The sequence below is a fragment of the Nilaparvata lugens genome, chromosome 7 (genome assembly GCF_014356525.2).
Source record: "Nilaparvata lugens isolate BPH chromosome 7, ASM1435652v1, whole genome shotgun sequence".
In the NCBI taxonomy this organism is placed as follows: domain Eukaryota; kingdom Metazoa; phylum Arthropoda; class Insecta; order Hemiptera; family Delphacidae; genus Nilaparvata; species Nilaparvata lugens.
The window spans coordinates 8146930-8160990 of NC_052510.1; the positions used below are offsets into that span (position 1 = coordinate 8146930).

At 32.2% G+C, this 14061-nt stretch overlaps 2 protein-coding genes across 5 annotated transcripts in view; both read left to right on the forward strand.

The window, feature by feature from the left end:
* LOC111062680 (beta-1,4-glucuronyltransferase 1) overlaps positions 1-7427 on the forward strand; it is a 302287-nt gene extending 294860 nt beyond the window's left edge. For both annotated transcript variants that reach the window (XM_039433595.1, XM_039433594.1), the window contains exon 9: positions 1632-7427. The gene's annotated coding sequence lies outside the window, so the exon portion shown is untranslated. The remainder of the gene's footprint in view (positions 1-1631) is intronic.
* A 1628-nt stretch (positions 7428-9055) lies between these two features.
* On the forward strand, positions 9056-13618 carry LOC120352541 (flocculation protein FLO11-like). 3 transcript variants are annotated; one of them, XM_039433596.1, is made up of 3 exons: positions 9056-11344; positions 12232-12325; positions 13486-13618. In XM_039433596.1, the coding sequence occupies exon 1, from the start codon at positions 9310-9312 to the stop codon at positions 10951-10953; it is 1644 nt and encodes a 547-aa protein (XP_039289530.1). In that variant the 5' UTR covers positions 9056-9309; the 3' UTR covers positions 10954-11344; positions 12232-12325; positions 13486-13618. The 3 variants fall into 3 exon arrangements, 2 of the variants coding, with proteins under 2 accessions (XP_039289530.1, XP_039289531.1); XM_039433597.1 differs by having other exon boundaries at positions 13492-13605; XR_005571914.1 differs by lacking the exon at positions 9056-11344 and adding an exon at positions 11468-11823.
* The last annotated feature ends 443 nt before the right edge of the window (positions 13619-14061 follow it).

Genomic DNA, 14061 nt, shown 5'->3' on the forward strand with positions numbered 1-14061 from the left:
ATAAAACACTTGAGTCCTGAATAATACGGTCCTTTTTTGAGAAGAGTCAGTCTATGAATAGGGAACTGGAACAATCCTGCATTTTTACCTCGTGTTTAATAAGTATGACAAATTCGGTTAGCATTAAAAATATTTTTGTTTTTGAACACAAACGAAACAACTTCCAGGAAGTATATCGCTGGAATTGTAAGTAGATGGAGTCCTTTTAATATGGTCTTACAGGAGAAAGATGGCCTTAGCCTTCTCCATGACATCTTGACAATTGCTCCCTTCAAGTGAGAATGTTGTGACGTCAGCATACCACACCAATCCACCATCAAAATTTAATGTACTGTATTGTTCATTTACGAGAACAATAATAAGATTTTAAACCCATTGAAGCTGTGATATTTTGATGCTTTGGGTGCCAGAATACATCAAATCAAATTCATTTCGAAATTGATAAAAAACACTGGTACTGAACACATGCTCATTACAAAATAATTATGTAAATCAAACCAAGGATATACTCTTGGAATACAGCAAAAGGGTGCTTTTAAATGAATTCTGTGAAAGGACAAGATAAGAATAGCATTTTCTTTTACATATTTACATTCTTTATTGATTCATACAACAAGTTCATCATCAAAATGATAGGGAGGGAAAAATAAGGTAACCTTGTGCTATTAATTCCTCTCCCAAATTTATATAAAGTTACACATAGTCCAAAATAGGTTAAAGCTGCGTTAACAATAATAATTGTAATAGAAATAATACGATTACAATAATTGTATGGAATACATTCTGCGTTTACTCCAAAGTTATTGACGAAATGTTTATTTTTCCATACTTATAGATTCTATTGGATTGAACAGAAGTTGACAAACACATTATGTTCATCATGTGTATGATAAGTTATATTCAATCTAATAGAATCTATAAGAACGGAGAAATAAACATTTTTTAGTTAATAACTTTGGTGTAAACACAGCTGAAGTCTTTTAGTTGTTCACTTATTATTTCTTATGCATGTGAAGTTCTTACAAATTCGCAGACAGAATGTTTGGTTCACAGAAATAAATCCAAAAAATGGTTCTTACAAGAATAACCTATAAAATTCTACTCATATTCAATTAATATAACATATTTATCCATATTTCTCAACACAACATTCAATATTAGTAGTGCTTCTCATGATACATTTGTAACACATCCTTGATCTACAGAAGGCATTATAGGGGAAAAGAATGTTGTTATTTAGTATTCATGTATGCCATTGCACTCCCAATGAGTTTTATGAATTTTTAATTATTGAATTAATAGGTGGAATGAATTAATTAATATTATTGAATTAATAGGTGGAATGAATTGAGTTATTTTTCCATTTTCGCAGGAGACAGAAGCACATTATTCCTATAAATAAAAATTAGAAATCTAAGTAGGCCTACTCTTTGAAAATTGTACAATTTTGTATGTTTGTACAATTTTTAAAGAGTAGGCCTACTTAGATTTCTAATTTCAATTTATATGTAAGAGTAGCCCCAACGAAAAACGACACATTATTCCTGTATGACAATCCCAACAATTTTAATGAATTTCAAATTATTAAATTAATAAGTGAGATAAATTAAGCTATATTTATGTTTTCACAGGTGACAGAAGCAGGAAAAAGACTCATGGAAAGCTGACGTCAGAAGATGGTACGAATACGCTTTCACTGTGTCCGACCAAGCTCCCCAACGTTAGTGTCTCAAAAACCTGTACCAAGCAAAAAAAACTCCTCAATGATTCTCCAAATCGTTACACAAATCTGTGAACAATAATAGTTGGTTGTGTATCAGAAAGACATGAAGCAAAACGGATTTTTCCATTTATATGTTAGGAACGTGTACATAATTATAAAGTGATCCGCCGTAGTAGGTAGCATTAAAATATTAGAGCCATTATAAAGGACTGCTATTTTTATACGATCAAGTTAGACTTATAACAAGCCATACTGTAATGATATTATAAGAACTAAGGACTAGTGCTATTTATTATAATTGAAAACTAGATAATAATAGTTGAATTTAGCCATTGATAGATATACATATATAGTTTCCTATTTATTTATTCACTTGTATTTTATCGGTCATTGGGTGCCATTTTTCATGGTAGCCTCTTCCATTGTTATATTAATTGTCGTGTTATATTTTCTCATAGACGTATGCTGTGTTTATTATCATTATTGCCTATTTTTAAAAATTGTTTAGGTCAGCTATTTTCGATTTATTGATTTTCATGTATATGAAGTGACGAAACTGACATCAACTTTGATCAATTTTACTCCAATTAGTATTAAATAATTCCACTTCCATGTAAAACATTAATTATTTCTAGCTATTATACTTTTTATATTATTGAGCCTTCAAGAGCAAATAAATGTGTTGCTAGTTTTTTTCTTAATGATTTTTAACAAGACATAATGAAATATTTAAAGTTTTAATACACTCCACGTTCTGTTAGAACGCGTTATTGGAAAACAAAACGATAATTGTATTTTCTCATGATGTATGCAATATAAGGTAAACGATAAGAATACGGAACTATTTTATTGCATAATTATGATATTCCATTAATGTTTTCCAATTTTTATTAAGTTTGTGATCTTTTCTACGCACAACATTGACACATTGTACTATTTTTAGAGAATATAGGATAAAACAGATTTATAAATGGGAAAACATCACTTATTAAGTTTTTTTAAGAGTAGAATCTGTTGGGAACTGGATTCTGAATAACGAGTCCCTTCGCGTGGTTGCAATAATTATTAGTGATCTTTTATGTGGGCTTCAAATTGTTTCTCACACTGCAAAAAATTTGTAGGACTTTACTCACACAAAATTAAAGGTAAAAACTTTTCTGGTTAATAGAATAGGTACTAGATTTGTATGTTCTTTACAATGGATGTCATAGTTCTATTTGATAACTTAAACACCAATATTTTCAAGTTTTACAACTGAAATGTGCGTAAATTTTATAAGAATTTATTACAGAAAAGTACAGTGTGCCTTTCGAAAATGATAATTTTGTAATAGTTGTAAATTATGAATAAGGGATCAATTGATTGAGGAACTACAATAGTATTATATATTGCGAAAAATCTTTGTAGTTGTATTTGTAATATATTTCATATGAAAAGAAGTGAAAATAAAAATCTAAGTAGCCTATCATTTTTCTTAATTGTTTATTCACAACATGTTCCGGCTATGATGCCATTATCATGTAAAAAACAAAACAATTTTCAATGCAATATTGTTCTAGCAAATGTTAATGATGCTATAGTTGAAGCTCGATCATATATTTATTTTCCCCAAAAATGTTTTTTTAAGGATGTTATACATGAAGTGTAACACGTTTGTATAACACGTTTTGTCATATGTTGATTCTTCAATCCAAAGGGATAAAACTTTTTAATAAATTATTGCGGATTATGTGTAACCTTATCTAAATTTGGGAGAGGAATAGAACAAGGATACCTTATTTTTTTCTCCCTATCATTTTAATTATGTACTTTTTGTATAAATCAATTTTAATTCAATTCAATTTATTTCTTTTTACACACACATACAAGTCCAATACAGAGATTAACAAAAAGAATACCTGCAAGCAACAACAACAACACAATACACATTAAAACAATTTTCAATGTGATTTCAATTGATTTTCAATGAGGCTTGTTTTGGCATAAAGCTGTAAGCCTCTATATGTTGTTGTAATTTTTCTATCGATGTAAATAAATAAATAAATGAAACAAAATGAAAAGAAAGTTGTGCAACAAAAGGATGGAAGATTGAAGGGGTTTTCCAACCATGAATATCAATGTACTAGGAAAACCTTAAAAAAACCTTCGATAAAGAATATTTGAAATTATATTCTTCTCACATTGAAAGTAATGTTCTCGTGAAACAAAAGAAAAAATATTTTCAAAATTCTATACTTATTACAATACTGTCATGGAATTTCAAATCCTAACTTTTACTTCTAAAGTATATTTTTTTGTAGAAACATCGCTCCTCAATTGATTGATCCTGACCAAACTGTCCAGCATTGAATAATGTGCTTCATGATTGAAGAGATGCCTTAATTGAAAGCAAAGTTCAATGTTTAAATATTTCTCATTTCTAGACTCAGGTATCTGTAGTATTTGTGAGTGGTATAGAACAATATTTTTACAATAATTGAACGTTTTTGTAGCTCTTCATCGTCACAGCATGTGTTAGCATCAATCTTGTCTGCCTGATTCCAATTTATTTATTTCAATCTGTACAATCTATAAAACTTCCGGGATGTATAGGATTGTGCCCAAATTTGTTCATATCCCAATTTTTAAATAACTGTTCAAATAGCTATCTTTGTTTTGGATCAAGTACTGTAAGGATATTTTTACTGATAATACTGTAATTTTAAACTTCCTGTTTGGTTGCTTTCCATTCAAATATTGTTAAATGAACTAAGTTTCACTTTTTATTTAAAAAATACTATTCTCCCAATCACTTCGAATACAGAATAACAAAGGGTTGACCCATGATAGAGGGTTTTCTCATTTACTCATAATAATACAGTAAAGAAGGATCCTGTATGTACCAAAAAGTGTTGTAAAGCAAACACAATGTTGATGATTCTCTAGAAATTAAGCGAGGATTTTGCCTGTCTGTATGCCATTGACTAAAATACGATATAGCCATTGAACAAACTCCATGTTTGTGATATAAATATTTGATTGTATGGTATGAGATATTGTGGTATTTCTCCATACCTGTAATTAAAAGAATAAGACGTTATTAAAAATATAGGTAGTGGTATTGACAATGGTATCAACGTCTTATTCCTTCAATTTATGATACTACTTGTGATTGAATATTCAAACAATGTTCAAAACAATTGATCAAAAACAACCTAATATTACGTTGAGTTTGGAAATAATCTCGAATTTCTCACAATAGGTGAAAGAACAACAGTTTGCTGATAGCTTTTAGATAATGAAAGTTAAATGTTTCAGGACTAATTCATGTGGTTTTGCTTGAAAAAAGTGAATATTGAGATCTCTGAATTGAATGAATCAGAAGAGGATTGTTTATTTGGTAGGATAACCAATATATGATGAATAGGAAGGAATAATTTGAGAAATTTCGTATTTGGAGGACTACATTTTTAATTCTAATTTTGCGTTGTAATCAAACTGTGATTGAAATTAAAGGGAAAATATTGGACAAGAATTGATTCAAAAACTCATTTCTTGAAAAAAAAACTTTATAAGCTCTTATTAATAATACTGTAATTTTGAACTGTTTGCTCGATTGCTTCCCATTTCAATATTATATGAAAAATATTGTTTGAAAAACTGAGGTTTTTAATAATATTTTTCATTAGATGGAAGTTTTTCAATTTTATTATCTGGAGGTTTCATTAACTCAAATCTAGTAGACTAACGTTGTCATTGACTGACAAACTTGTGACTACGCAAGTATTTATTTGTTACATTCCATTCAAGTCTCCCGATAATTCAGCATTATTGAAATATCAAAGCCTTCAAAACAATGTACTGTAGTACTTTTAAATTTTCAGACATTTATTGGGTAGGAGATTTGTACATAAAAAGTTGATCATCTATTGATGCAGAATTGTAAATAAACAATAATCTTTCTCTCATTATATTCGAATTATATACTCAATAGTATAACTACCATATTTGTAAATATACATGAATGCCATGATTCAATCGATATAGCAATGTAAAGATTAGGACATTTTTTAAATAAATCTTTTTACATTTACTACTTCTCTTTCTCTGAAAATTCATCTCTCTTAAACAACATTTACTATATTGGAGTAATAAACTTTAGATTATATTAAATTTCGTACTGAGAGTATTGCAAAAGTATTTTTATACTACACTTATATTACCTGGACTTGTAGGCTATGATCATTTCGAGTCATTTCGAGAAAATAGTGATTGTCAGGAGTTTTCTTCGATTTGGAAATTGTCAATCTTTCTATTTTTTATTTCAAATATTTAATTTTTATTTCAAACAAAAAGGTTCTGTCCGCTTGGTGATGGTTGGGTATTGTAATTCAGACTTTCAGTTAGCAGACAAATTATTGAAGTATTTATCAACTTTTCACGGTTATATCATAAAATTCTCTGAAATTTTCAAACAACTTGAACTTTTTTTGAGTCAGCTTCCTTTGTCTCTTAAACTCTTCAACATGGAAATCGATTTATCAAGTTTGTTTTGATTCAAATTTATTTGACATAATATCTGACTCATTCTCGGGCCATTCCCGTGTTCCGGATGGACACGTTAAGCCGTCGGTCCCAGCTGCCTGAAAAACAGTTGTGAGGTCATGTCAGAGACCCTGAAATTGATCAGTTGCGACCTGAACACTCAGACACCAGACCTGAGCCAGCCAGGTCACTCGATATTATTATTATTCTTCTGTCCACATAAATACATTTCATTACAGTATCAATGGATATTTCTCTTGATTTCCTACTTGACAAGTTTTCACATTTGTTTTGTTATTACCCACCCTTGAGTCAGTTTTGACTCTAGAAATATTTTTGATCATAAATCAGAATATTCATGGATTTTCGAAAGATTTATAGTCATATATTCGGCTGTAATTGTAAAGATGTTGAATCCTAGAGGCAAGACTACAGTATCGTACGAGCAAAATACTTTGTTCTACATACAATACACCTTATATTACGCATAAGTTCAATTTTTGAAAAAATTTCCCTTCTCATATCCTGTTCCATCTTGATATTGTGATGTTGAATTAATTCTCTCATTATTATAAGATTTGAATTCCATTTCTGAAAACTATTCCCTTTTAATTCTTTCAATATCACTCAGGAAAACTCCTTTCTTCTCATTGCATAAATTATTGTTTCTATGAATATTCATAATTTGAATATTGAACTCTATCACGAACAATGGTTTTATGCAATGAAAGTATTTCTCTGCTAACTGAAAGTAGTATTAATAAAAAAATGTCGTACTTAATTTCCATCTGATTTGTGAATTATTATCATGATTGTAAATACAATTATATTGTTTTATTTTTTTAAATTTTCTCATTTTGGAATGAAAATTGATGTCTTGAATTAGATTCAAATTGATTCACATGTTGTGTTTTTATCATGAAGCCACTGGCACCTTGGATTTTAATTTACTACACAATTTATTTATTGGTTGTGAAATGTATTCATTTGAACTATGAGAAAAAATCGTTTTGTATAATTACTTGTTCTCATTATCCTATTCTTTGATTTTTGAATGTATTCTCACCTTATATTGAGTTCATATGACAATGTAATTTGATAAAACTGATGTATTCATAGTTATCAAATTTGAATTTACTCATGTACCGTAATTTGAAATATATCTTTCATATCTGGAAAATCTCTTTATCATTCGAATACTCCCAACGATCCCTGCTTATCCTTTATTACTCCATTATAATAACATTCAAAATCACAGTTATGTGTGATGTAGTGGTGTTTTTCCATAATGAAAAACACAAATTGAAAACTCGAAAATATGCAAAATTGAAAATTTGTGTCCTTCAAAAAAAATTTCCAATTTGTGTTGCCAGCATTCAAAATCCTAGTTTTGATATTTTTAAATGCTATGTTTTCTTCCAGATTTTTTTTTATTTTCCAGACTGGACCGTTTCTTTTTATGTGATCATCTGAAATGAATAAAGAATCAACTTGGAGAACAGTAACTGTTTCAAGATAGTCATTTTTTGAGTGACAAATGAAGGACTTTTCCCAAGAATATGAAAGTGTAATTTTTTTTCTGAATCCATAAAAATAGCTAGCTGGCTTGGAAGCTTAGCTACAAATACAAGATTTTATCTTTCATTATTTATACCTATCGTTGTTGAAGTACGTTAAAGCTGCGTTTACACCAAAGTTACTAACAAAATGTTTTTTCCGTCCTCACAGATTCTTTTAGATTAAACGGAGCTTGACAAACACATATGCACACATATCATGCACATCATGTGTATGATAAGTTATGTTCAATCAAATAGAATCTATAAGGACGGAAAATAAACATTTTGTTAATAACTTTGGTGTAAACGCAGCTCTACACTGGAGCTGGAAGTTTGAATATACTGAAATTTCAAAAAATCCTGTTAGTTATCCAGCTCACAGAAGGATCTTCTTTATTTTATTTCTTGACTCATAAATATCGAAATAGGGAATAAATACTTTAATATCTGAAATAGGGAATTTCCATCTATAAATCATCTTCCATCAATTCACTGTTCTGTTTTCTCAACCATAAAGGGCGAAAATTGATTCACTAGTGAGCCCCAGCGGTAGGAGAACTCGCTGGCTAAAAGTAGGCTACAAATTTTAAGATTATCAAATATTGATTATGGATTTGGACAGGGCTACCATAAAAAAATATAACATACATAGTCTCATGTCGTCTTTTTTCTCTATACATTATTACTAAACGATAATCCAAATTAAATGCTGCAAATCACCGCTACTATACAAAAATTGACAACAGGGTAAGCAACTAGATGAAAATTCGATGAGCGCTACTATTCAAAAATTATTTATTGGTCCGGTAATTTTTGAATTGTAGCGCTCATAGAATTTCCATCTAGCTGTTTACCCTGTTGTCAATGTTCGCAGTAGCGAAAGTCTTCGGGGTGATTTGCAGCATTTAATTTGGATTTTCATCATATAATAATTATTAATTTATTGCATTTGATTGAATGCAATTTCTCAGTAATTTATATCTGTCAATGGTTCTACTCAACCGTTTGATTCGCCTGCCTTCTTTAAAATAAAATGCATGAACTATTCATTAGTTTTGTGGAGAATTAAAATATTAGAAGACCTGATAACAAAAGTGAGGTTATGAAAAACATGTCTTTGAAGTTGAAACTTGAAAATGATTGCGCTACTAAATTTTAATAAGTGATGTCAGAAGTCACTCGATAAAATCGTTGATAGTTTGTCATGCACAGATAGAAGCTAACATCTGCTTCATTAGGGATTGAACACTATGAACAATACGATCTTATAAAAAATAGAATCAACACAATGTTTACTGATCACGTACCGGTATCCCAATAGATATTGCGTCTGGTATTGAAATGGCATAAGTGAATCCGTGTTATTTGCGTTCTAGTTTGACACATGCACCATTTCTCCTCCCCCTCCCCCCGACACCATCATTCTCTTCTTCTTATATATTTTCTTTTTCTTCAAATCGTTAACACTTTCTTTCTCCTCACAGTATAGATTCAGTTATCGCAATGAAAGTGAACACAACATATCTTCCACAGTGCTTGTTCTTCCTTGTCCTATTCTTCCTCTTGTTTTTCTCCCTGTTCATCTTTTTTATCCTAGCTTTCTCAACCTACTATGAGATACCATTAGATTCTCCCTCTTCTCAGTCATATTATCCCCCTTTTAACCCTCATCCTTCTTCTAATTTCCCTGTTCAACTTTCTACTTCTTTTTCGTCCTCCTCTTCTTCTTCTTCTTCCTCTTCATCATCATCATCCTCTTCCTCTTCTTCATTTTCGTCTACTTCTCCTCCTTTCACTACTTCTTCTGCTGCACCTCCGCCTCTTCATCCATCACCTCCCCCTCCACCTCCTCTTCATCCTTCGCAGTCTTCCATCCACCTTCTTCCAGAACGGCCTCTTCCTTCTTACCATCCTCCTGTCCCTCCACCACCCTCTGTTCCTGAATTTCCTTATTCGAATCCTCCTCTGATTCCTCTCCCATCTGATCCACCTCTCCCAAGGCTTCCACTATCTCCTCTTTCTGAGATCGCTCCTCCAATCTCAGATTCTTCCACCACCAAAGCTTATTCTAGTCATACCCCTGTAGTTTCTCTAGCCTCTGAGGTTTCTCTCCCACTTGACCCTGAAGTTCCAACAAAATCCGAGCTTCAAATTCTTCCTTCCTCATCTACATCTGTAGTTTCCCTTTCGAATTCTTCCCTTTCTGTCCCTCCACCTTACAACTCTTCTGTTCCTGGAGTGATACTCTCTGCTTCTAATCCTCAAATCATTCCTGGAGTGACTCAACCTAGTTATCCTTCTATTCACTCTGGGCTCCCACTTTACAATTCTTCTTCTCCTATACCATCCATCCCTGATTCTCAAACCAATCCTGAAGTGGATCAACCAAGTTATCCCTCCACTGATTCTGAGCTCCCACTTACAAATTCTTCTATCCCTGATCTATTTCTCCCTGATTCTCAAACCAATCCGGAAGTGACTCACCCTAGTTATCCTTCCACTTACTCTGAGTTCCCACCTTCGAACACTTCCACTCCTGGAGAGTTTTCACCTGATACTGATTCTTCATCCATCCATAAAGTCTCTCAAGAGACTTCCACCGACTCTGACCTCATATTTGATGATTTCCCTCTGGTTCCTGAAGTTACACTTCCTGATTCTTCCCTCACAGATCCTGAAACTTCCCTCCTTGATTCTGAGCTACCTTCTTCAGACTCTGAGCTACATATTCCAGATTCTGAGGAATCTCTTCCAGACTCTTCCATTCCTGAAACTCCACTCCTAGAATACTCCCCACTTTCTGATATCCCACTCACTGATCTCCCTCCTGCATCCGAACCTCCATCTATCTCTGGAATATCTCCTATTCCTCAACCTTCACTTTTTGATCGTCGGTCCTCTCCTATCATTCCAAAACTTCCTCTACTACCTGTTCCTAGGCTTCCATTACCCTCATTCCCCCACCCCAACCCTACTAGAAAATTGCTATCCCCACTTGTTCCTCAAACCTTCAGTAGCCTTCCGTTGAAACATTCCAATATTCACTCTGGTCTTCTTGCATCTCATACACCTCCAACCAATGGGAACCTTCATAGGAATTCAAAGCTCAAATTGAAATTCCCCACACCTTCGATTCAAGCTTACTAGTGCCGCACTGTAGAATGTACCTAGTAGTTCTTGTAAGTTATTGTTTCCCCATCAAATTCTTTACATTCTTCGTCGGCTTTTCTTCATCCTCTTTTACATCATCCTCATAATCTTTTTCCTCTTTCAAATACTTCTATGTTTTCTCAACTCCAATCCTCATAGCCTTGACTAAACCTCTATTTTCATAAATTCACTTGCTGGCATCAACCTGATATTTATTTCACTCTATTTCTTTTTTTAACAAAAAACTCCTTGTCATAAATAATATCTTCCATCCCAACAAACGTATTCCAAATTGTAACTGTTTACCTCCATCCAGTCTCAAACCAATTTAAAATCAACCTAATTGATATGGAACCCTCAACTAAGACGAAAGTGATACTTTATTCAGGTGAGTGAGATTTTCACGGATAATATTCACTCGATTCAGTTTAGTGTATCAGTTTTTAGCCAATTATATTTCTCCAGGAATAGATTTTCTGTATTCATGATAATCTGAATGCATGTTTTTATGTTTTTTCTCTTTGAAAATGCAGGTGGAATGATATTTCTGTATTAATGATAATCTGAATGCATGTTTTTGCTTTTTGAACATACCGTACAGTTTGAATAATGCAGAATTGCCTGCACTTGTGTCTACGTGTCCATCCTAATCAAAATTGGGCCATATTATCTTCTCTGCCATTCGAACTTTGTTTCTATAATTGGAAGTATACAACTGAACAATTGACAATTACTGTTTGCGTTCTGATGTTTGAATACTGAGACAAAGCAATCATTCTAGATCGTGATTGGAATTTTCTACAAGGTAGTTAGTGTGAGGATTCTCTGCTAGGCAGAGTCACTCGACTTTTGCTGTTTTTCAATAATGTAAGTAACTGTGAAGTATAACACGGATTTGATTGCGTAGAAGACTATTATGTATTATGTTTATGTTAAACATGATCGCTAGGGCGAGATCTTGGCCGAATTCCAAGTTAAGGATTAATTTAGTTATGAATAATTTTTCATATTCTTACCATTTTATGAAACCCATCCTAGGTAACCCATACGGTACCTTGGCCTAGTTGACTGAATAGTAGATATCGTAGAAGAAACATACGTTATAATCCTCTCTCTATTTTCATTCTTTGATATAATATTGTTGATTCTTCCCCTTTTTTCATATAGGTACCTATGTAACAAGTCTTTCTTGTGATAAAATACATGAATGTATTACAATATGTCTTAGAAAAAATGCCGTTATTCTATATTTATCTAACTATCTATTTCTTGCAGATTAATGAATAATAAAATAAGATGGGCTTTAGAAATCAGCATAATTCTCAACTTGGTTTTTTTCTTCTATGGTTTTTACTCGAATGACGCCAGAGTAAGTTTCTAGAAGATAGCGACTATGCAACTATTTGTTAAAATTATGCTGTGTGAACAATTCATGTTGTGCATGATACTTTAATATTATAATTTTTTTCAAGATAGCAGCTTGAACACTCAGGACATACACAAACGAGGCGTTTTTTCAGACGATTCGGCACCACACGATTGGGTTGAGTAGGCTCTCTTGGGTCGGCGTATTTATTTATTAATTGGAAAGAGCAAACAATACAATAGTCGAAAAAGACAAAACAGGCTATTGCCCAAAACTTCTTTCATTTCCTAATTTTGTCTCAAGAAGCGTATTAAAAAGCTTCCTGTCCTGTCGTGTCGTACTGACTCGTATGAAAAAACACCTCATGTGTCTCTGCCCTAACTCCAACTGAGAAACATTTCTCAAAGATCTTGAAGAGATATAGACCCACAATGCCCATGTCTTCTCAATGATAGCTCTTACTTGAAATTGAAGGCCGCCATCGGGGTATTTTAGGATTTTAGCACGAGATATTATATCTATATATTCGTAATATTATAGATTACAAAGGCATTGGTATGTAATAATCTTATAGGTTACCCCTCAATGGCCGATTTCAATTCCAAGTACGACACTAGCGCTGCAAGTGAGTCTATGCATCTTTAATGTCATTGCATTTCTCGATGTCTATTCGAACTATATCAGAATAGATTCAATATTCATCACGGTATACCAGATATAGATAAATACCTTGTATAGATAAATTATTATAGTATTTACATTTTGATATTGAGAGTGAAACCTAAATTTATGTACGGTATTATTATTATTATCAAATTGACGTTTCCGATAGCATTGTTGTGCATTGAAGGAATAAAATCATTCTCATTCTTATTATTCTTATTCTTATTCTTATACTGATATATCCATCATGCACATTACACGAATGGATTCTTGATCTGAGGTGATAAATATATTCTAAGCATTCTCTAAAAATTATCAATTGACACACTTTCCGTGTCAATTAAATCGAATTTCAATAATGGCTCACCAAAATTACTTTAAAATACACATTACAATTTGAAACTTCAATAATTTATTATATCATCAATTATTCTCTCATTCATTTCAATTTTGAAATTCAAATGTAGTCTGTGAGTAAACGATGTATATTTTCTGATAAGCTTCAGCTGCGTTTCAATCCTCGTTATGGGACAAATGATAATGCTGTGGATGAATATAAAAAGCTAAAAAAGTTGGCCATGCCTGATACAGCTGAAACTCATGAGCCGACTTCCTGCGAGGTAAACTAATTTCCTGATTCAAACTATTTTATTTTATCATTTATTTATTTATTCAGAATTAAGGTAGGCGCACACAGATTGTCATCGGACGGACGGCACGCATCGGACGGATCGGAGGATTAGATTTGATGCATTGTTTTCAATTGGAGTGCGCATACCTATCTGCACATACCTATACGCATAGTAGATAGGAGATTCCGTCAGGAATCCAATTTCAAATTCAAATTTTATTTATTCAAACTCATAATATTTACAATCAGAATCAATAAGAAAAACAAAACCACACAACTCAGTAAGATAAAAAATAATTAATAGAAGATTAATAGATACTGGTATGAATTATTAGAAAGAAATTCATGAATTGGAATACAATACTTCACGTTTGCAAGTAGGAATGAATATCACTCTAATTAATTTTAAATTTATGAATAAATGGAGAAAGAAAAAGAAGAGAGA

Bases quoted from the DNA above. Each gene is read 5' to 3' on its own strand.
- LOC120352541 (XM_039433596.1), top strand. From the start codon at position 9,310: ATGAAAGTGAACACAACATATCTTCCACAGTGCTTGTTCTTCCTTGTC.